Source organism: Leptodactylus fuscus, chromosome 9 (genome assembly GCF_031893055.1).
Source record: "Leptodactylus fuscus isolate aLepFus1 chromosome 9, aLepFus1.hap2, whole genome shotgun sequence".
Lineage (NCBI taxonomy): Eukaryota > Metazoa > Chordata > Amphibia > Anura > Leptodactylidae > Leptodactylus > Leptodactylus fuscus.
The window spans coordinates 33,656,214-33,681,535 of NC_134273.1; the positions used below are offsets into that span (position 1 = coordinate 33,656,214).

Genomic DNA, 25,322 nt, shown 5'->3' on the forward strand with positions numbered 1-25,322 from the left:
CACTTCAGCTCTGCTTGAGGAGAAGTCTGTTGACTTCTGGCTACCTTCATAGCTCTCGTTTTTTGAGAATTTTGTGACAAATTAGATTTTTCTTTTTCCCGGCATGTTTAAAATTGGGAAACTGACAATTTAGATTAAAGGGGTTTTCCCATCTCAGTGTGTCAGCACGCTGCCTGGAGTGTCTTTGTCTTTCCCTTCTCCCTCTGGCTGAACAGAACACTTATGCAGATCAGATAATATTCAGATGCTTGTACAGAATGGGCTCAGTGTTATCTGTGTGTTTACATAGAGAGATAACAGACCAGGTTTTATAGGGCAAAGTGCAATTAGTTCATAGCCATACAGGCAAGAGCAGTTTAATATAGTATATGAACATAAATTCATAACAGCTGTGAAGCCATGTCATTTACCAGGATGAAAGGTATCCTATGTATTAATCCAGGTTACAAACTATCTATGTGCCAAATTTCATCCAATCCGTTCAGCCTGTTTTGTGTGATTGAGTAACAAACATACAAACTTTCACATTTATAATATTAGGTGGATTTCTTAGATTATATTTATCCAAAATACACCGCACCCTACACTGACCTACTACATCTTTTATGATCATTTACATGTATTCAGTTTTTTTGGACAAAAGTTTAAAAATTTGCCTCAGACTCTTGGTTACCATTCTGCCAAGGACACCTTAATGGGGACTATTGAGAATTTTGCTTTCGTATATGTCTACACAACCTAAGTATTACTAAAAAAAATCCTTTTTTATAGTTCAGAGAGCAGAAAAACAATGTTGCACTTTCGGATGGAGCTTCTCTTCCCCCCCGAATGTTTTTGGAGAGCTCTGTGTTATTGCTATCTGCCTGTTCATGCGATCACATGTAGTCAGTGCAGACCAGTTTATTGGATTTAAAATACATGTGCAAATTGTCCTGACACTCAGGTTTCACTCATTTGACTTCCATACAATTTTTTTGCTCACTACGATAAACGTAAATCATTGAGTTATAGAACGATATCATTTAATTCTTGTATTTCTGCAACTGATGTGTAACTATACATCTTGGAGAATTACGGCTCCTCTTTTCTTTGTTTCTCTATGTTTTGGGGGGTCTTAAGCATATTACATTTTAACTCTCCACACTGGATTGTATGGAATTATAGTTCAGTCCCATTCAAGTGAAAAATATAGATAGTACAATACCAATGATAGATGCAGAACTCTGACCAATATTTCTCAGTGCCATGAATATATACATTGTTAGTGATTTTTGACCCAATTTTCCAATTTCATCTATAGTGCAATAACATTTCTAGCTCAGTGTGAATACCCACATCCAATGAGATAAAAATCACAGCATGACCCATTGCATGCCACACATATTAAGGTGGTATTATCCTCTGGCATTGTTTCTCTGGGAAACAGAGGCATCAACTGAACTTCCTGACCTCAATGCAAGTTCTGCAACCGGTCCCCCAATTATTGGGGGTGCTTTACAGACATTGTCATTTTTTTGCATGCTGGTTGAACTCATTGGACTCGCACTCGCTGTACAAAATTCAGGATGGTTTGATAAAGATGAAAATAAATAGCAGATTTTAGTTAGCATTGTAAGACAAGGGTTAACTGTGACTAGGAGGATTCGCAGATAAGAAGCGGAGGCTTGATGATTTTGCTATACATGACCCAAAAGCAAATACCGTACTTCTGTTGCTGTAAATGACATCTACAAGCTCGTAACTTGTGATTGTGGTGACAGGCTTTCTGCATGTCATACAAATCTATATAGCCATCCTTCAAGACTCTACGAGTGCCAAGCAAACTTAAAAAGACAGATATTAGATAAATATTTTATATAGAAGGCAGTAGACAAAATGAGTTCAATTAAGATTTATAAGCCCTAGACCATACTTTAAAAGTTAAACAAATATAAACATTTTTTAAAATAAAATATTAAAAAATGTATCAATTTTACCCTCCCTTTCCTTAGGTCAGAAATCAGAATAAACAAAGTCAAACATAAACCCAATAGGCTTCCTCCTGTCTGAAAATGCTGAACCAAAAACATACAAAAATATTTATCCCATATCATTTTGGACAAAATGCAATTTTTTCACTATTTCATCTCCTTTTAACAAATTGAATAAAAAGCCATCAAAACATCAGAATGTCCCCAAAATGGTATAAATAAAAAGTATAAGCGGTCCTGCAAAAAAAAAAGATGCCTTTCACTGCTCCATACACAGAAATATAAAAAGTCAGGTGGTCAGTGGTTCGCGCTGCAGCCTTGCAATGCTGGAGTCCTGGGTTCGAGTCCCACCAGGAACAACAATTGCAAGGAGTTTGTATGTTCTCCCCGTGTTTGCGTGGATTTCCTCCTATTCTACAAAGACATACTGATAGGAAAAAGATTAACATTGTGATCACTATTTGGGGCTCACAATCTACATCTACATTCACAAAGTTTTAAATCAAAATAGCCAAATTGACTGCACAGTGAATGCTGTAAAAAAAAACATCTGAATTTTTTACAGCTTTCCATCACATGAAACTGAATACTAAAGGGACTATATCATTAGAATCCTCTTTTTATAGCTATTCTTCTCTTACCTTTCTTTTTCTGATCCGTGCCGCCGTTCCTGAGGAATCTCTTGTTTGGCTGAGTTCACATGGGGTATTTTGGTCAGGATTTTGAGGCGGAATCCGCCTTAAAATCCTGACCAAAACAACAGCTCCCATTGAAATCAATGGGAGCCGGTCAGTTCTTTTTTTCTTGGAGCAGTTTGTTCCGGCTCCCGGAAAAAAAGAAGCGACATGCTCATTCTTTGAGGCAGATTTGCCTCACAACATCTGCCTGAAGACACCTCCCTCTCAACTATCCCCATTCATTTGGGCCTTATCTGGAGTGGAGTGTCACGACTGGATGCCGGTGCAGTGCACTGACATCCAGTCCTGGCTACCCGTATTTTGGACCAGAATCTGAGGCAGGCTCCACGTCAAATTTCATCTCAAAATACCTTGTGTGAACCCGGCCTTTCTTTCATACGTAAATGATTTTTCAGACAGCACAGGGGGCTTTGTCCGAAAACTCTCCTCTGTCTTCTTCTCCAGACCACCTCTTTGCTGGATCATCTGCCGCACCTTCAGCCAAATGCGTTGACTGTGGCCGAACGGGTGCTCATGTAAGAGGCCACAGGAAAATGGCCGATGGACATGCACAATCGGCGTATTTGGCTGAACATGTGGCCGATGACCCGGCGAAGAGACGGTCCAGAGAAGAAGACAGAGACGTCGCTGGAGAGTTTTTGGATAGCAAAGGGGCGCCCCTAGTGCTGTCTGAGCAAAGGGGAACTCCCCCTGTGCTGTCTGAAAACTCATTTACATATGGAAGAAATAAGAATTTCCTCAGGAAAGGTAAGAGAAGAATAGCATTTCTTAAGGCTATTCCGACATGTACTTAGTTAAAAAAGGGATTCTAGTGATAAAATCCCTTTAAATGGTGACATAATAAAGTACAATTTGTCCTGCAAAAAACAAGCCCTCATACAGCCCTGTGAACAGAAAAATTTAAGTTATGGCTTTTGGGAAAATTGATAAAAGTGGTAAAAATGGCTGCATTGGAAGTGGTTAAAGTAATCTTTCACTCTAATATGCCCTAATGTATGGCGGAATACATTATTACAAGTACAAGTCTAAGGTTAAAAACAATACAAAGCAGTAGAGGTCCGATAGCTTACTGGTCCGCTGTATATGGCGTTGAGTCTGGCGCTGTACTGCGTTCCGTCTCCTACCCATCCCCCAACGAGAAATGGCAACTTCTGAATTAACCAGTATAAAGATTCTGTTATCACTCAGCCTGAGGTGGTCTAGGATAAAAAGTAGAGGCAGGAAAATGCAGAATGGTGTTAGACTCTTGAATGCAACTGACATATAAGCTTGCTCTAAGGCATTGAGTTGCTTTTACTGACGTAGTAAACTTTAACACATTGCACACCGTGATACAACAAATTGACATTTAACACATTCCACTACTGTAACTTGACATTTCTGGTACGTTTTAATGAGATTAAACTGTTGCAGAATTTCTATGCAGAATATCAGTGCAGAAAATCTGCAGCAGTTTATAATTGCAGCTAAATGGATTTTCGGAATTCTTGTACACATACTATACATAACAGAATATATGGGGACATTGTCCTGGCGATTTTACCTTTACCTTTTTGCTGTGGATTTATACAGTGGATATGATCTTTGTGAGTGTAAACCCATAAGTAATCATAGGCGAGAATCTAAAGTTTTTTTGTTTCTGATTTGACTGTTTCGTTCTCTGTTTTGGATTACAACACAGTGTATGAGACTGTCAGGGCTCCTAAGACTTTGTCTAGCCCATATCTAGCTCTCTAGAGTGAACACGGGCAAAGAAATGTCAAAGTGACACTAACATGCATGTTTATGAGAAAATGGATGGTAGGCAATTGAAATAAACTGCTTGGTTAACCATACACTGAACTTTTACTTTTTATGCTTTTTGCGAATAAAATAAATACAAAATGAGCTAATTGCAGTGGAGAATACCTGTCTGTGTTCCCATACATGCATGGTGATTGTATTGGAAGAAGAAGTAGTGGCTTTTAGGCTAAGGCCCCACATTGTGGAAAAAACACCCAGTTGAAATGCATTGTGGTTTTTTTGCAGTGCTTTTCATTGCATTTTAAGGCTTTGTGGAAATGCAGCTTGTTTTTGTTGTAGATTTTGCTGTGTTTTTTTTTATTAGCCAAAGCCAGGATTAGATTGAGTAAAAGGTAGATATAAGAGCATCCTAGATATTTCTCATTCCTTTTGTAGCCATTCTTGGCTTTAACTAAAAAAAATGCAGCAAAATCTGCAACAAAAAAAAAAAAAAGTTTTAGGCTATAGCCCCATGTTGCGGAAACACAGCATTTTTTGTTGCAGATTTTTGTTGTGAATACCCTATTTTGCACTGGACTTAAGGTTGGACAAGACAGTACACCCATGTATATCCTTGCCAGAGGTCCATGGTGTAACGGTTCAACAACAAAATGACAGCCCTGAGCCAATCCTTGTGTAAAACCACTTATTAAGTGGACAGTGGGGATAGACAAGTAGCCGCTCACCTGGCTGGGTTGTGTAGGTCACAACAACCCTAATGGCGAAACAACAATCAATGTGGAATGATGGGGCAGCCACTGGTACATGTCATAAGGACGTCAGAGTAGTGATTATCATGGGCCAACCTCCTCCAAGAAACAGGCAAACCAAAGCAGTGCTCACCCAAATTCAGAGTAAGCGTCTTTATTGGCATAATGTGTTTCGGACACACATAATTCCTTTTTCAAGTGCAAAATTTTCCTACCCTGGTGGGTCAAAAACGTGATCTGCAACAAAAAAAAAGCTTTAGGCTATGGTCCTATGTTGCGGAAATGCAGCTTTTTTTATTGCAGCTTTTTGTTGTGAATACCCTATTTTGCACTGCACTTGAGGTTGGACAAGACAGTACACCCATGTAGATCCTGGTCAGAGGTCCATGGTATGTAAAGGTTATCTGCCAGACTTAGCAAGTACTCCAAATAGACTGAGCATTGTTGTGCAGGTGGTACGTATCCATTACCTGCTGTGTGTCCGATTGGTCCTGCAAAATAAAAAAAAATTCTGAACTATCATGTTGTAGATACTGTACTGTTTCTGGTACTAGTTTTTCTTTTGCTACTTGTAGAGGCGGTGGTGTGCTGAGGACTGAAAGCAGATGGGCAAAATGGCACACTGAGTACAGAGCATGAAAATATGCCAATTTGCTTCCCTTTGCAAAGCAGGAAATAACATTGTCCTATTTTGACTTTATAGAAAGTGTCTAAAAGCATGGCGATCCAGTAGTCATCTCTTTACTTGATGCTGACATGCTTATCAGTCTGTAAGCGACAAAGCATGCACCTTGCTAGTTTGTGCATAGACTCAGAAAGCTGCTATGGTTGGTCTTAGCCAGCGTGGTCATCATCATCATCATCATCATCATCTTAACAGAAATAAAGCGAAGCCTTGACTGTGAAATGTCAATGCATTGAACTAGTAGGCTGTAAAAACCATGTATAGTCTCTGCACATAATTGCTGGACTACGTTTCGAAATGTGGCAAATAGGTAATATAAGGCAGAGACAGCTTTCCTAGAGAAATAATAGTTGCCATCTAAACTTCATTTAGGCTGAGCACATACCTTTAGTCAGCAAAATGCAGTGGAAGTGGTATTCCAGTGACTGCACCACCTGTAACTTGGATAAGTGCGAGTTAAAGGGATTCAATCATTTAAATCCCATTTTTTTTCTCCCTAACACGTAGGAATAGGCTATTCCTCTCCTACCTTTAGATGTCTTCTCCGCGCCACCGATCCGAAGATATCCCGGTTTTCTTCAGTATGTAAATGAGGTTTCTCACAGCACTGGGGGAGGTCCCTACACTCAAACAGCACTGGGGGTGTCCCCAGTGCTGCAAGAAAACTCTCCAGCACCGGCCTCTGTCTTCTTCTGGCACGCCTCCCCGCGATGTCTTCTTCCGTCGGCTTCCTCTGTATTTAAAATTCACATATGCGCAGTTGGTTCTGCCATCGAGCGTACTGTGTAAATGGCCACAAGAAAATGGCCGCAGACATGCGCAGTCGGCTCTGTCCGATGGCAGAGTCGACTGCGTATGCATGAATTTTAAATCCAGAAGAAGCCAAGAAGACATTGTGGGAAGACAGGCCAGCACTGGAGAGTTTTTTCACAGCACAGGGGACTGCCCCCAGTACTGCGAAAAAACTCATTTACATACTGAAGAAAACTGGGATATCTACGGAACGGCTACTTGAAGATTTTGCACTGTGTTGTTTGGTAACATATAGAAAAATGACCACACAAGAGAAACCATACATGCAGCCAACACCAACAGGGGAAAAGTGTCTGTCATGGCTGTGTGATTTCACAGAATTGTTGGTTCTTTTACACAGACAGAGCCTGAGCCATCAGTGACTAAGGTCTGTCTCTGCCTTCTTCTCCACAAAATTATAGAGCGCCAAAAACATCAGTGCCCACAGCACCCACAACCACTAGTGATAGGCTGAAAAATATTTCAGCTTTGCTGGAAAGCAGACTGTTTTTTTTGAATATCCAGTTGAATCTTGTTTGTTACAAACAGGTTGACATATCTGTATCTATAGCATTTTCACAGTGGATGGTCCTGTGGTTCCAGTTGTGGATCAATTGTGTTCCCGGATAACTAAAGGACACTTCTCCCAGTGCTCCTTCTGTATTCATACTATTTTTTTTTTCTGTTGTAGATTCTTTGCAAAAATGTGTAAGATTTTTTGCTGTAGGAAATTCTATAGTACATCTGTAATAATGATTTACAAAAATGGGCAACTTGGCCAGAAATATCATACCCCTATACTTACCATCTATGCTGCATTGCCAAACACCACCCTCTACCAACCCCCGCCCCTTACCTGTAAATAATAAAACATCCTACCATGGGTTGCTTTAATTGGGCACAGCGACCATTTTATTATATAATACAATTCAACATATAAATACCCGGACTATCAACGTCCAAATATACATCAATAATAAATAGCTATAAATATATTAACCTATATAAACATATATCCAAGTTAAATACAACATTATCCCTAATCAAAAACCTGAGAATAATTGTATAAGGGGGACGTCCTGGAGCTACAAAGATCTGACCACTAATCTGTCCACCTATACCAAACTACGCCCAGCTGCAAGCCACAGGCTCAGGGGTACCATAAAATACAGATGGCTATAACACAAACCACTAACCACTACCCAGGACACCACCCAGAAAAAGCCCAAAACAAGCCAGACAAAATCACCATAAAATTTAAGGGGAAACTAACCACTATGTTTACCCCCCCACACAATTTCAGAACCAACTCCCGCCCCTGCAACACCATTGCCATGACAATATAACCACTAGAATTTCCCTTACACACATAAAGAACCAACTAAGGGGGGACGGGATTCTCCGCTTCCCAGCCACGAATGAAATGGAAATGGAAGCTCCTCCTATAAACCTTCCCCTAACAACTCCCGCCGGTGCAAGCTCCTCCCCTAACAATCACCCAGCTCAACGGGCCCTGTCATGGTGGCCTACCTTGACCAATGCGCTCACCATCTTTCTTTTCTTTACAAAAACATGTCCTTTTCATTAAACGGAATTTATGTTTGGAAATTTTGAGATCATTGCAGAGCATTTGATGCTTACGCTGTTCTAAAGAAAAAAAACATTGATTTGGATTGAATTTGTGCCAAATTTCCCAAAAGTTTTGTACCCCAGAGAATTCTAAACTTTTTGGATTTGTTTCTAATGAACCACTTAAAGCCATGGCTGGCTATTTGACTAAAAAGTTGAAAATAGAAATAAAATGAGAGCAGCATCTACAGAGGTTTCCCCAAAAAATGCACAGCAGTCACTCAATCTCTTCCAGTATAACTGAAAAATCATTATAGCATCATTTTATCAGGTTACTGGTCGAAAAGTTTTTTTAATTTTACTACTAAATTGACCTATTTTCAATAACTGAGTAAGATGTCATTGGCTGTTTTAGATGACATAGTCTGGGTTGCTCGCGGTCATTGACCTACTTTTAAAGTTCGGTTAATGACTATGATTAACCCTACCTGGACCATTTTTGTCCCATCTATCAGGTGAGATGAGGAACAGTTATTAATACATGAGGCACATCTTCAGCAATCTGTGCACTAGAAAATGATCCTGTAGGGCAATGATGGCGAACCTTTTAAAGACCGAGTGCCCAAACTGCAACGCAAAATCCACTAATTTATCACAAAGTGCCAACACGGCAATTTAACCTTAATAATGTGTGGATCCACAATTGCACACAATTACAGACTTGCAAAATATGGTAATACGAATGGGGCTTTATGGAGCTTTCTGTTCCACTGTGACCCCCACAGAGTACAATTTGCTCCACAGTGGCCCACACACAGTATAATCTGCTGTACAGTGGTCCCCACACAGTACAATTTGCTCCACGGTGGCCCCCACACAGTATAATCTGTTCCATGGATGGGTGCCCAAAGAGAGGGCTCTAAGTGCCACCTCTCGCACCCGTGCCATAGGTTCGCCATCACGACTGTAGAGTTATATATGGTGATTGTCCAACTGTTGAAAAGCGACTTTATACAGAAACCCAGACTACATGACTTGCCATTGAAGCCATTAACTGGTTAATAGAGATGAATGAGTACTGTTCAGATCAGCCGATCCGAACAGCACGCACGCATTGAAATGAATGGACGTAGCCGGCACGCGGGGGGTTAAGCGGCCGGCCGGCGTCAAAGCGGAAGTACCAGGTGCTTCCATTCATTTAAATGCGTGCGTGCTGTTCGGATCGGCTGATCCGAACAGTACTCGCTCATCTCTACTGGTTAACTGTGTGGTCTGGGACTTTCAAAAGTAGGTCAATGACCAAGATAATCCTAATTCTTATGTAATGTGAAATTATCAGTTTACAGCTATCATTAGCTATTGTTTCTTTCAATAACTCAAAACAAGTTTTTAACATATATGGGCTGAGGGGGCCCAGACAAACATAGAGCCCAGTGCTGCTACACTGTTGACCTTATGGTTAAAGCAGCACTGCCACTATAGACTTGAGTTTTTGGCTAATGGATGCCTAGAGCTGTCTAATTTAGTAAGAAGCGTACGTCTTTTAATGAGTTTGGCTTATTTTACTCCATCGTATAGTACAAAAATATTGGTGCCTTGCAGCGCTGGAGTCCTGGGTTTGAATCCTGCCAGGTACAGCATCTGTAAGTAGTTTGTATGTTCTCCCTGTGTTTGTGTGGATTTCCTCCCATTCTACAAAGACATACTGATAGGAAAAAAAATGTACATTATGATCCCTATATGGGGTTCACAATCTACTAAATAAATATTGGCGCAATCTCTCTATGCATTTCATTGTTTGTTAACAATATTTTTATTTTCTCGATAATCTTGTGTTTCAGGAGCGTTCCTCATTCCCTATGTGGTATTCTTTATATTCTGTGGTATACCGGTGTTCTTTTTGGAAACTGCGCTGGGGCAGTTTACTAGTGAAGGAGGGATAACATGCTGGAGGAAAGTGTGTCCATTATTTGAAGGTATAGTATGATTTTCCTTTCAATATTTAACTGAGTAGTTTAGGCCCCATGCACACGTAGGAATCCAGACATGAAAATCTTGTTCAAACATCAGCACGATTTCAACAGAACCCTGACTCTGTGCATTATACTGATCAATGATGCTAGGAGTCCCTGCTTCACCACGGCTTTACTATCCTATACTATATACAGTACGGGATCATGGAAGCGCAGTGGGGAAGGGGCTCCTGGCATCATATATAACAATGATGTTAGGATGTCTGATTCTCTAGATTGAGTTTGTGCCTGAAAACCCAGCCAAAGGTACAGAAAGGATTTTATGTTCCAGATTCCTCTTTGTTCCAGGACCTAAATGTTTTACTAGGATGGTGCCTTCAGAACACATCCGTCCATTATATTATGTGCAATCATTAAGATTTCTTCTTGCCAGAGGGGTAGCTTGAAGCTCCCAGATGCAAAATCTGTAATGGGGCCCTACTTACCTTGTGTCATTTAGAATAGTGGTATATTTTATGTATTCTAGGGACCTACTATACCTACGCCCCTCACAGAATAACACCAACCTTTATTGGCCATACACTATAATTCCCCTTTACTAGCCCCCATACAGTTTATAGTGCATTTTTTGGACTCCAGACAGTATATTGCCCCCTTTTTAGGCCCCAAACAATGAACAGGTTAGGCCACTTCTTATTTTATTACTCCAACAGGTAGCAGATGATATTTTACTCACCCATCCCTGCCATAATACAACCCACCACTGTAGAGTCCCCATGTTCACTGGGGCCCAAGCAATTGCGTGGGTTACGTTATGGCCAAACCCATCCCTGGTCATCTGAACACCATCACCTCTTAAAATAGCTTATGGGCAAGGGTCCTGACATTTATTATATCTTATTTATGCAGTTTCACAGTTTCTGAAACCATTGGTTTGTATTTTCTTGTAGGTATCGGTTATGCAACCCAGGTGATTGAAGCCCATCTAAATGTCTATTACATCATTATATTAGCTTGGGCGATTTTCTATTTATTTAATTGCTTTTCTGCTGAGCTGCCCTGGGCCACGTGTGGACATAAATGGAATACAGGTAAGACTATACATAAATAATACATCTAGTATTGGATGAGCACATTCATGACAAATGTTTAAGAAATTCCATTTTGTTAGGCCCTGCTTTTCATTGCGTTTATTATTTAATACTGTATGTTTAATGCATTAGTTGTCACAGCCCTTCTACTGTTGTTTCATCCCCATATTGGGTTGCATATTGCTGTATGAGCACAAGGTTGAATTCGGTAGGCAAACAGTGTTGTTTGGCTTTTGGAGGGCAGATTCTGCTAGAGTAGTTTTCAATGCCATATTGCATTTGTAGAGTCTGTACAGTGCCAGTACAATGAACCCCCGCCCCTATTCCTCTCCATTTATTCCTATACAGTTCACATGATTGGCCTGCTGTTCCATCAGAGTGAAAGAAACAGATCCCCGTTCTTGGGATCAATGGAGGTCCAGCTGCTGAAGTTATGCCCTATCCTATTCTATTCATAGGGGAAAACTTCATAACTTGGTACAACCCCTTCAACGAAAGTGCCCCAAAGTGAAAACATGCTTCATTTACTTGCCATGAAATCCACACTTTGCAATAGGTGGGACCAGTGCAAAAATAAAATGAGCGGGTACTGGGTACCTCTACCTTGAACAATTTCATACTCTCCATTACGGAGAAATAGAAAAGAGGCATGACCACCGCCACTCATTACCTGAAGATGCCTCCCCCCTTAACAGCTTATATCAATCAAGACCACACAATTTCTCCTTTGTTGGTTTTCTTCAGTATAATTTGCACAATGGCACAGATTTAGGTGACAAAAAACACTAGTTTGACAACATCTATTGGCCTTAAAGGGGTTGTCCGGGCAAAATAAAAAAAATAAAAAAATAGACTGGGGAAGGCAGAAAAAAAATCATACTCACTAGAGATGAGCGAACAGTAAAATGTTCGAGGTTCGATATTCGTTTCGAGTAACCCCTCAATATTCGACTACTCAAATCGTATATCGAATCCTATTATAGTCTATGGGGGGAAAATGCTCGTTTCAGGGGTAGGCAACGTTCGATCAAATTATACATACCAAGTCCACGAGTGAGGCTCGGGCTGGATCCTCCGAGAAGCCTTCTCCGTGCAGCGTCCCCGCGGCATCTTCCGGCTCTGAATTCACTCTGCCAGGCATCGGGCCTGGGCAGAGCCGACTGCGTATGCCCGCACTACAAGCGGACATGCGCAGTCGGCTCTGCCCAGGCCCGATGCCTGGCAGAGTGAATGAAGAGCCGGAAGGTGCCGCGGGGAAGCTGCACGGAGAAGACTTCTAAAGGTAGGAGAAGAACCAGCGTTGATTGGCCGACTGTATAGCATTCGGCCAATCAATTCTGGTTCTGCATCGAACTTTTCCATTCGAATAGCGAGTGGTACTCGATCGAGTACGAGTATTTCGAATACCGTAGTATTCGATAGAATACCTACTCGATCGAGTACTACTCGCTCATCTCTAATGCTTACCTGTCCTGGTGCTCCAATGCTTTCATTGCTTTTAATGGAGTAGAGTACAGCTGCGTCCCAGGAAATAGCAATAAACGTATGTGCCCTGAAGCATCTGGTGGCAGCACTTCTGTGTTATGGTTTGTGCTATATGTAGGGGTCATCAGCCTTACTATTATTGCTCGGCAGTCCGAATACTTCATCTTTGATTTTTTAATTTAAATCGGCGTGCCGAACAAAAAAAGTTGCCTATCCCTGGACCAGAGAAGACCAGAAAATATACATTTCTTAAAGTTACCAAAACACTTAAGCTTAAACTTAGCTTTTTTTGTCAAGCATTTAAAAAACACTTAAAACATTGCGTGTGTGAAAAAATCTAATAAAGGAGATTGAGATAAAGAACATGACGCTACGACTGCTGCCAAGCTGCTTATCCTCTACTGTCAGCACAGTGCCAATCTGCTGAACAGCTGAATCACTTGAGACAAAGTGGCTGGAAAGGCAGTTGCTAGGGATTTCCTTCCAGACAGCCAAAGGTCAGTAGATGTGCTTGTCAATCGGTACATTCCTAGCAACCAGGCTGTCTCAGACTATTCAGGCGTATTTGGCAGTGGCCGAGCCATATTCATGTTTGCCATATACATTATCATAAAGAACTTTTAGTATAAAACATGTTGCAAAATAAAGACATACAAAATCTCCATCCTAGAGATTGTAACCATTTGATGGAAACCCTACATGACCCCTCCATAATATGGCTCATTTGGTTCAGTATACATCCAACAATTGTCTAATTCTCTTTTCTCACTGGTGTTTTATGCAATGTCTTCCCGGAGTGTCAGTGATAGATTATCGGAGGAGCCGGAGACGTTGGGGTAGGGAGAAAGTAGAAATCTGAAACAAGGAAGAGACAGGGTTGGGTCAAAGACTAACTCAGACTTCCTGTAGGCACTGCGAATACAAATCACAGCTCCACCTTTATAGATATGAGGTGAAAATTTGAGAAAAAATAGATATTTGTGTCTTGTTGGTAGTAACTTATATGCAGATAATGGCAGCAGTGGCATAACTAGGAATGGCTAGGCCCCAAGGCAAACATTTGACATGTCCTCCCCTCCTGATGCTGAATGACCAAACACCCACCCCCCACATTCACATTCCTGCACACAGTATTATGCCCCACAGTGGCCCCTGAACACAGTATTATGCCCCACAGTGGCCCCTGAACACAGTATTATGCCCCACAGTGGCTCCTGTACACAGTATTATGCCCCACAGTGGCCCATGCACACTGTATTATTCCCCATAGTGGCCCCTGTACACAGAATTATGCCCCACAGTGGCCCCTGCACACAGTCTTATTCCCCACAGTGGCCCCTGCGTACACTATTATGCCCCATAGTGGCCCCTACACACAGTATTATTCCCCATAGTGGCCCCTGCACACAGTATTATGCCCCACAGTGGCCCCTGCACACAGTATTATGCCCCACAGTGGCCCCTGCACACAGTATTCTTTCCTATTATGGACCACCCATGAACAATTATTATATCCAGAGTATAATGATCAGAAACCTAGGGGAGGATACAAATGTAAAAAACATTGTTACTTATCTCTCCTGGGCTCTGGCGCACTCCTCGCTGATTTTGGCTATGTTCAATGATGGACCAGACATCACATGAGTCGGGCTTGCGTTGCAATGCATAATGACGCATGCTCAGCCCCCGTCTGGGACATCATCAAATAGGCCCAAATGTTTCACAGTGGCACAGTGGTATCTGTACCTATTGAGACATGTATATTATATTTATAGGCACCGAAAAGGAATGGAAACAAATAATTATTATTGTACAATTTAAGACTTCCAGACAATTTCCAAAATTTTAAATATACTAAAGTTATGTGGCAAAACTGTGCTTAGAGTACAACTTTTATTGCTGTCTTAAAGGTGATATTGCTAACTTATCCTTATGTTAGGTCATCAAGATCAAATGGGTGGGGGTCCAACACCTAGCATCCTCTTTGATCAGCTGTCTGAAGAGTCTTTCAGCACTGGGTAGATGCTGCTGCTTCTCTCCCAGACCAGTGATGCCACATTCATTGGTTACATGGCCATTGGTCACATGGCCATTGGTCACATGGCGCTCTGCATTTTGTTCCAATAAACGGGATAGTGCTGTAATATCAATCACTGCCGCTATATTTTTTTTAGGTCTGGGGACAAAAATGGCCTGGGGGCGGTTCAGAAACAGCTAAGACAATTGATCAGAGAAGGGAAAGGCAACTACAGGAGGAAGATGGAGCTACAGATGGGGGAGGGTAGAATCTCTGAGGTGTGGGACAGCCTTAAGGCAATTTCAGGACACAAGGAAAAGACAGGGCACCGAACAGTAGGGGACAGGAAGTGGCTTAACGAGCTTAATCTATTCTTCAATAGATTCGACTCCAAGCAAATGCTCCCTCCACCAGCATGTCAGCCAACCGCCCTCCCCTCACACACCAAGACCCAACCCCCACCGAACTGCGGTCAACTGCAATCTGACTATCTGATCCTGCAGGAGTCTCAGGTGTGTAAGGAAATGAAGAATATTAGAGCGAACAAAGCGGGGGGACCTGATGGTATAAGCGCAAGAGTTCTTAAAATGTGCAGTGACCAGCTGTGTGGTATTATAATGCACATGTACAATATGAGCCTGAAGCTGGGAGTAGTACCTCAACTGTGGAAAACATCTTGCGTGGTACCAGTCCCAAAGAAACCCAACCCGATGGGCTACAATGACTACCGACCTGTAGCACTGATATCACACCTGATGAAAGTCCTAGAGAGACTGGTCCTGACACACCTACGCCCCCGAGTGAGCTCCGCTCTGGACCCCCTCCAGTTTGCCTACCGGCCAGGCATTGGGGTAGATGATGCCATCATCCACCTTCTTCATAGAGCTCTCTCTCACCTGGAGAAACCCGGGAACACTGTGAGAATAATGTTCTTTGATTTCTCCAGTGCGTTCAACACCATTCAGCCAGGGCTACTGAGGGAGAAGCTGAACCTTGGTGGTGTGGACCATCACCTGTCCAACTGGATCCTAGACTACCTGACAAACCGCCCTCAGTATGTGAGAGCCCAGGACTGTGTGTCTGACACTGTGATCTGTAGTACGGGGGCACCACAAGGTACAGTTCTTGCCCCATTCCTCTTCACACTGTACACTGCTGACTTCAGGCACAACTCATCCAGCTGTTACTTACAGAAGTACTCCGATGACTCTGCTATAGTCGGCCTTATCACTGATGGCGACGATAGGGAATACAGAGACTTAAACCGGGATTTTGTTGAATGGTGCCAGCAGAACCAGCTCAGGATTAATGCTGGGAAGACCAAGGAGATGGTGGTGGACTTTAGTAAATGGAGAGGTGCTCCGACCCCGGTGGAGATCCAAGGAACATGTATTGAGATAGTCAGGACCTATAAGTACCTGGGCGTGCTCCTCAATAATAAACTAGACTGGGCTGATCACCTGGAGGCGCTTCACAGAAAGGGCCACAGCAGACTCTACCTGCTCAGGAGGCTGAGGGCCTTCGGAGTCCGGGGGACACTTCTTAGGGCCTTCTTCAACTCTGTGGTTGCCTCAGCCATCTTTTTCGGTGTGGCCTGCTGGGGAAGCAGTATATCAACCAGGGACAGAAATAGACTTGACAGGCTGATCAGGAGGGCCAGCTCTGTCCTGGGGAGCCCCTTGGACCCAGTACAGGTGGTGGGTGACAGAAGGATATCATACAGCAATTGGAGCTATGGTGTGCCAATCCAAGTGTCTGAAGGACACACACAGTTACACCAGATATTATTACATAAGCAAAAGCACTGATGCCCAATATTAAAACATAACATTTATTTATTCCTATATAAAATACCTTGATCCCTTATAAAATATCCTTGTGTAAGGACAACAGATAGTCAAGCTTTCAGACTCAGCACATGAGTATTATTCTTTCCTCACCCATGTAGCAAAGCCCAACCGTCTATCATAGTCATCATTGGTAGTCATGCTAGTTAGCACTGTCTAGCTAAGTTAGTCTAGTCTCACCACTGTGGGTAGGCATAGTACTTGGATACTTTAGTGTTTTTGAAAATCCCCTGATGATTGGCGCAATACGGTGCCAGGAAACGCGTAGGGATATATACTATATTATACCAGGCAACTGTAAGGGACAGCTGTGGACTGCCCTTGTCAGGGCGGGAGTTACGGGGAACTGAGGGTCATTGTGAGAATATGTATAGGGAGGATTCCTGAATTAACCCTTTGTCCACAGTACTCCAGCCGGCGACTAGACCTGGTAAGACCGTTTCTATTTATTACATCTGATAGACGGTTGGGCTTTGCTACATGGGTGAGGAAAGAATAATACTCATGTGCTGAGTCTGAAAGCTTGACTATCTGTTGTCCTTACACAAGGATATTTTATAAGGGATCAAGGTATTTTATATAGGAATAAATAAATGTTATGTTTTAATATTGGGCATCAGTGCTTTTGCTTATGACAGAAGGATACTGTCTGTGGTGACCTCCATGCGGGAGAACAAATCCCACCCCATGTATGGGACCCTGATGGGACTCGGCAGCACTGTAAGCGACCGTCTGCTTCACCCCAAGTGTGAGAAGGAGCGCTATCGCAGGTCCTTCCTTCCAACCGCGACCAGGCTGTATAATCTACATCAGACCAAACGAAGAGCACTCCGCACAGAGAACTAATGATTATGAGGATGACCATGAGGTCTTCCTCTTTCTCTTCTGTTTTTTACTTAGCTGCCATGGACTCCTAGTATATCTTCTCTTCTCAGCTTATCTGTGTCTACGTCTGTAATATATTACTCTGTATTATCCTGTATCTGTATTACTATGCTGCTGTAACACGCTGAAATTTCCCCAATGTGGGACTATTAAAGGATTATCTTATCTTATCTTATATAATGTACAACATATATGCAGCAAAGAGGTGGCAGACCTCATCTAAACACTGTGACCTCTCCAACATCTGATGGATGGGGGTGCCAAGAGTTGGTCCAGAAAACCCCTTTAAGTGGATGAAAGTAATAAAAGTGATGAAAATACCATAAATATGTATAAACGAGCATTATATTCAGAATTTTTGTGCTGTATTTTATTTGTTAATGTTTTATTCATAAGAATGCCTACGAGAAGTAAATCCTCTTGTATTTTATCAGTGTTTTAATTTCCCAATATTTCCTGTTTTGTGGTAACAAGTAGGGCACAATGAAGATGTCTTCACTTTTCTGTTTGATATTTTTGCCTTGTGGCCTTCCAGTTTAGTAACAGCCATCGAAAGAAAGTCAGAATAACCTTCAGAACTATTTATATTTGTTATAGTTCAAGGAGTAGAAAATGTCACATTCGTCGCACAGACAAGATAAAAATGACCTAGTTACTACTTGTAGAAATTTTATAGTCTATATTCCTTAAACATGGATTTATTTTAACATTATTAAAAATGAAAACTTACAGTTCTTTCCACTGCAGCGATCATTGTGCTTATGGTCCAATGCTTGTGGACTTTCCCCTCAAATGATAAAGTACATTCCAGCGAGTGCTCATTCAAAGTTTGGAGATTTTACAATAAATATTTCATTTTTGGTTCAAATATATTTGTTGCAAAAAATTGTACTAAATGTATCTTATAATAAAGCAATTTTTTAAATTTATATAAAGATGCGCTCCCCCCCCCCAAACACAGTGCCATCACTCTTGTCTGTGGGCATCCCGTCAGCATTGAGTAATAACGGTTCTTAGGGAAAAAAAAAGTCTAGTCTAGTCCTGTACAACTACTTAGATTTATTTAATAAAATAATAAAAATGACAACAATTAAATAACTGATACATACATTTAATTGAACTATAGCCTATGCTTGGTAAAGATTGACTTAAAGGGACACTTATCAACAGAACCCAGCATATAAACCCAAATAGGCCAGGGTCACCTGAATCAAATGGTGTTTTCCCGTTGTCAATCGGAGGCTCCATTGCTATGATATCAGAGTTTTTGTCAATATGAATATTAGCTGTTTAGAGTAATGAGGGTGTGTCATATATCTCTCTGGAGTAATGTCATTGAATTTGCATTATGACAAAAAGAGACATAGCTTGATATGGAATCACACAAGAGGAAAACACCATCTGAATCAAGTTACCCTAACCTACCTATCTACAGAGCCCGGATGATATGGTTGGTTCTGGGAACATACTCCCTTTAGAAGATTAAAAACAAAAATTAAAGGGATTGTCCAACTAGCTATGTTTTGTTTAAACTGCTTAGAATGCTATAAAGAAATAATTCTTACTCTACCAATCCCCCATTGCTGGCATTCCAATGAGTCTCATCTCCCCCTGTAGCTTTGCGTTTCCTATCCTCATGGACATGTGACTGCTGAAGCCAAACACTGACAACCACTATCACTGCTAAAGCAGAAAGACCACTGACATGAGGGGGCATCGGAACCGCACACTAGAGGGGATCATAAGATCCTTTTGCTGTATTTTTTCCACTTTTGGCTACATTTTTGTCTTAGGCTAAAGCCCCACGTTGTGGAACACAGCTTTTTTTTGTTGTAGGTTTTGTCCAAAGCCTGGAGTGGATTAAGCTGAAGGGAGAAGTATACGTACTTCCTAAATATTTCCCATTCCTTTTGTAGCCATTTTTTGCGTTGGCTCAAAAAACCGCAACAAAATCTGCAACAAAAAAGCTGCAATTCCGCAGCTGCATTTCCTTAGCATTACAGGGTTTCTTAGCTGCATTTCTCTATGTGCAGCCTTAGCCTTTATAAGGTTCCTGTTGATCCCTTTATTATTTTTTTCTATGTTCCTAATTTTCCTAATCACAGTAAAGATTTTTGTTTCTGTATTTGCAGAGAAATGCGTGGAATTCCAAAAACTTAATATGAGCAATGGAAGTCAGTTATCATTCGCCAATGCCACATCTCCAGTCATGGAATTCTGGGAGTAAGTACAAATCCTATATCAATTACTAAACCTCAGTTTTTTAACACATTTTAAGCGTGATGTTAAAGTATTTCCATTTCATAAATCTTTTTAAGTCTGGGCAATGCAAAAATTAAAGTACATTGTATTAATGTATCATATGTACTTCAAATAAAAAAAAAGTACCAATAAAAAATAAAGCTCACTCTGCAAAAAAAAAAAAAAAAAAAAAAGCTGAAATTAAGACTTTATAGGTGTCAGAATATGGTGACCAAAAGCAAATATATTTAAAAACATTTACCATTATTTAAAAAGTAGTAAAAGATGGCATAATGTTATAGATTTGACATCTCTCCAAAGATCATCTACAGAATATCATGATAACATGTCTTTGTGAATGCTAGAAAAAAATGAAACAGAAAAACAACGGTGTAATAGCTGTTTTCTCATTTTACCCCCAAATATTTTTTTAAGTTACCCATTACATTATATTGAGCATTAAATCATAACCAATAAAAACTACAGTTTGTCTAGCAAAAAACAAACCCTTATATTGCTATGTTGATGAAAAACGTAGGCCTCTTAGACTAGGAGGAAAAAATGAAATTAGGATCGTCTTTAAATGGTCACTTACCTTTCAAGAAATCTCACAAGTAATGTTTTCAATGTATCTTTTTAGAGAAAATGCTTCTTTCTCCACTATCTGGCTTTTTTTCCTGTTTCCCTTAAAGTGACAGTCATTCTGAAATATCAGCTAAATTTCTTCTTCAAGACAGAGAGAAGTTCAGAGGTGTCAAATTGCATCTCACAATAAAAGAGGGAGTGAGCAGAAATCCAGTAAAACATTCTTAAAGGGGTATTCCCACCTCAATGATCCTATCTATACTGGTAACTTATGTAAATTGAAGAGTTTTCCTAAATATATTGCTTTAGCACCGCTATGTGAAATTATTCCTCCCAATGTTTACTCAGTGTTTCCACAGAACCGGACCTGTGTGATAAGACAGGACAGATGAGGTCACTCTTTGTGCTTTGTGTTCTCTACAGCTCTGTTGTTCAGCTACTTGCAGTTTGCTGATTAAGCTGTGTCTCTTGTATCTCTATGTAAACACACAGATAACTCTGTGTTCATTCTCCAGAAACATGTGCATAGTACTGGATCTGCACTTATATTAGATCTCTGTTAATTATAATAAGTATTTTAATACTTCATAGTGTGCTGTTCAGCAAGCTGGGGGAGACGGCCTTTGACTATTTGTTAAGGAATACAGGAAGTGAGAATAAGAGACAGCAGACAAAGCTGCTGAAGCAGGGAGATGGGAAAACTCCTTAAAAGCTAGTACATTCTCTCCCAGCGTGAATCTTCCACACAAGCAAAGGTTTAGAGACTGCCGTATCATCCCTATTCCACTTCCCTTCACACCTCTGTATTTTTATCTATTGTTTTACTCAAGATGTACTTTGGAGGTTTGTGCAATGGTAAGAGGATTATAGACAGGCAAAAGGGATTACAGGCTATAGGAATGTGAGGAACTTGCCACATTTTACCTAATAAGATATATTACATTTGATATCTTGACATGTACTATTACATTAAAAAAGTCAGCTTTCCATCATATGACACTATTACCAACTCCAGCAAAAAAAACAAAACAAAACAAAACATGTTTTCTCGAAACTTCATGTTGATAGAACAGTTGTTTAATAAGAAGAAATGGGAGCAAGCCAATCTGTGGGATAAGAGATTTGTACTATCAGCCAAAAAGTCTCTTTTTGCATTTTTCCTAATAGACTTCCCTGCCAGGCTTGGCCCAGATTTGAATGAATATATGAACCTGTGGATGATATGACTCACATTCTGTTAATTATTATGATGGAATTCCCCCATGCACGCCTTTAATGTTGCTTCTAATTGGAATCTTACAGTGAATATGAACCGAATATTAGTTTTTATCTTTGCCCTGTATGAATAATTATTGGACTTTAAGTCTTTTTTCTTTTTAACTGAAGGTGAAGTTGTTCTCTAAGATTGTAGCATGACACTTGAATTAAAAAGGATTATTTATTTATGTGATATTGGCGATAACGTTAAAGAGCATACACCATCTTGACCAACATGACCAGGTTTCACCCATGAAACTTGTTCCGTGTGTTAGGGTGGGTTCACACCAGCGCCCCGATCTCTGCTTTGTGGGTTTCCACCTTCTGCCGAAAGGAGACAGAAACCCGGCATTCAGTGTCTGCCCATGAGCGCACGCGAGCGTCTTCTGGTCCCCTCAGCAAAACCGTTTTTTTTTAAAAAAAAACCTGCATTTCCGACTTTGGGTCCGGTAAAAAAAAATGTTTTAACTGCAGAGAGCTAAGACGCTCATGGCGGACACTTTGCAAACATATTCGAATGAATGGGTTTGAAAACTGACTGCTGGTTTCTGTCTCCTGTCCAGTTTCTCGGCCAGAAGACAGAAACCTGAAAGCGGATTTACCGACTTGAACTTCATGCTGGGAGAGAGACTCTTAGCAGTATAGTTCTCTTGGATGGTAGGGGTCCCTACCTCTCAGATGTGCTAAAATGAAAAAGATAGTTGCTTCTCTCACCTCTTGTCATCTTGCCTGGGGTATGATGGCAGCAACTTTACAGAGGTTTTTCAGGCAGAAAACAGCAAGATTTTTATATAAGGTATATTACATTATGCTCCAGATTCACATGTTCTATGAAATGAGACTAAGTTGTCTGAATGCTATTGGATATGTTCACATTCAGTTTTTTGGAGCAGATTTTGACGCGGAATCCGCCTCAAATTCTGGCTCCAAAAATGGCTCCTATTTATTTCAATGGGAGCCGCCTGCTTCTTTTTTTCTGCTAGCTAGTAGCGGAAAAAATAAGCGAGCTGCCCTATCTTGCCGTGGATGCCATGGCTGACTTAGCCGCAGCGTCCACGGTGCAAGGCTCCCTCCCGGTTTGGCCCATTCTAATAATTGTGGAGCATCTCAGAGAATGCTGTTAAATGGGTAAAGTAGCAATGTTAGTTATATATATATATATATATATATATATATATATATATATATATTTAACTTTTTCTGTATTTTTGTAAAGTATCCATTATGCTGCACGCGTATAGGGTACAGGGGGGTACGGGTTTAGTAGGGGGCAAGTGCTATTATGCATATCTTCTGCCCTTATGATATTCCTTTACAGTGGTGTAAACATTTGTTCAGGCTCTTCCATGTTTTACCATTCATGACTCTTCTTCCCTACTCTGTAGTAGTATATGTTAATGTATTATGTTGTTATGACTGATATGCAGTAGGTACTTTTTTGCATCTTGTATTTATGTACTGTATTGTATGTGTGCCATTGATCTATTGTTTAGTTGTTCACGTTGATCCAATGTGGCAGGATATGTTGAAATCCACTGTTATATACAGTACTGTGCAAAAGTTTTGCAGTGTAAGAATGCTTTCAGAAATGTTAATAGTTTATTTTTGTCAATTACCCAAAATGAACTGAATGAAGAAAAGAGAAATCTAATCCCATCAATATTGTGTGTGCCTGCCCTTTGGAGGAGGAGTCCTGGAAGTGATGATATGGCCCCCACAGAGCCCTGATCTCAACATCATCCAGTCTGTCTGGGATTACATGAAGAGACAGAAGGATTGGGGCAGGCCTACATCCACAGAAGATCTGGGCTTAGTTCTCCAAGATGTTTGGAACAACCTCCCTGCCGAGTTCCTTCAATAACTGACTGCAATTGTATCGAGAAGAATTGATGGAAGGCAAAGGGCAAAGGTCATACCAAATATTGATGTGATTTACATTTCTCTTTTCTTCATTCACTTAATTTTGTTAATTGACAAAATAAATAAACTAATAAACTATTCTCGCTGGTTCACATCTGTATTGGGGTTTCTGTTCTTCAGGTCTGCTTGGAGACCTGAAAAATGAACACCTAATCCCCTTAAAAAGCGGTTACCCATGGAAGCCGTTGGACCCCATAAACTATATCCCCACAGACCCCATAGCAGAATGGGGAACGGAACCCCCCCAAAGTCACCAAATGCAGGTGTGACTGTAGCCTAACACTATGTGAGTAGAGAATGGGCAAATCAAACTTTGATATGTATAAATAGGGGTTTAAAAATATGGTGCCCAACTATCTGTTCCCAATCTTCAGCAAGCTAGGTAGAGCTGTCATATCAATAATTTTTCTGTGAAAGGGTTTCTGAATGTGAACAGTATGTCGAAAAGATTTACCATAAATGTCTTATAGATATAATCCCACTAGTGTGACAGGAAACTATCTTGGGATTGAGTTTGGGTTTGGGATTGTGTTTGAGGACCCCATCATGTGATCAGAGAGGTGGCTGCACATGTATGTTTCTCCATTTGGTTTCTAAGATTTCCAGATAAAGGTGCATTTAAATGCCTATTTTGGGAACCCCAATAGAAATGAATGGTGAAAGCTGAGTACGTGCAGCCAGCTCTACATTCACAGTAGCTGTAGGACATCTCCCCAATCCCCATTTTTCACATATTTGCACACATATGTAATGAGAAGTGGATATGCTGTTAAAGTTTTAAGTACCCCTTTAATTTTCCCCTGTCTCTTCAGCTTTCATGCCCGCATTTCCCTCAATGTCAGATTCAGTGGGGCTAATTCACATGTTCTTAAATTAAGAATCTTAATTAGAGATGAGCGAGTAGTGTTCGATTGAGTAGGTGTTCGATCGAATACTACGGCATTCGAAATACTCGTACTCGATCAAACACTACTAGCTGTTCAAAGTTTAAGGTACGATGCAGAACCAGCGTTGATTGGCAGAATGCTATACATTCTGCCAATCAACGCTGGTTCTTCTCTTACCTTTAGGAGTCTTCTCCGTGCAGCATCCCCGTGGCGTCTTCCAACTGGAATTCACTCTGCCTAGGCATTCGGCCTAGGCAGAGCCGACTGCGCATGCACGGGCATGCCCTCATATGCGCAGACGGCTCTGCTCAGGCGTCGGGCGGGGCAGAGCCGACCACGCATGCGCAGTCGGCTCTGCCTAGGCCCCGATGCCTAGGCAGAGTGAATTCCAGCCGGAAGACACCGCGGGGGCGCTGCACCGGGAGAAGACTTCAAGGAGAATCCAGCCCGACCGTCACTCATGGACTTGGTAAGTATAATTTTATCGAATTTTGCGAACCCCTGAAACAAGCATTTCCCCCCATAGACTATAATGGGGTTCGAAATCCGTTCGAACAGTCGAACAGTGTGCGGCTGTTCGAATTGGATTTCGAACCTCGGACATTTTAGTGTTCGCTCATCTCTAATCTTAATCCATTTCCTTTTACATGCAGAATCCACTTTCCTTATGATATTCTCGCCATGTCTAGTAATGACTGTGTGTCTGTCATGTAATGTAGGTCACCTCCTCTGATAAATTGGTTTGTTTGTCATTTACAAATGGAGCTAGACAGATGTGTAATTTGTGGTGCGTGGAACATACTATCTATTTTCTAATCGCTGTGGAGTCATTTTCCAGATTGCATGTAGATTGCAATTATTTACCATTGAAATGGGTAATTTACCAGGGTAACATTAGGGACATCTATGCTTGTACCAGTATTGTAGT

At 41.1% G+C, this 25,322-nt stretch overlaps 1 protein-coding gene across 1 annotated transcript in view; it reads left to right on the forward strand.

The window, feature by feature from the left end:
- The window catches only part of LOC142218717 (sodium- and chloride-dependent GABA transporter 3), a 125,654-nt gene that overhangs the window by 34,198 nt on the left and 66,134 nt on the right, over nucleotides 1–25,322 (forward strand). The window contains exons 3-5 of the mRNA XM_075287610.1: nucleotides 10,048–10,182; nucleotides 11,130–11,270; nucleotides 19,637–19,727. Of these exons, the coding sequence (XP_075143711.1) occupies nucleotides 10,048–10,182; nucleotides 11,130–11,270; nucleotides 19,637–19,727 (367 nt within the window). The remainder of the gene's footprint in view (nucleotides 1–10,047; nucleotides 10,183–11,129; nucleotides 11,271–19,636; nucleotides 19,728–25,322) is intronic.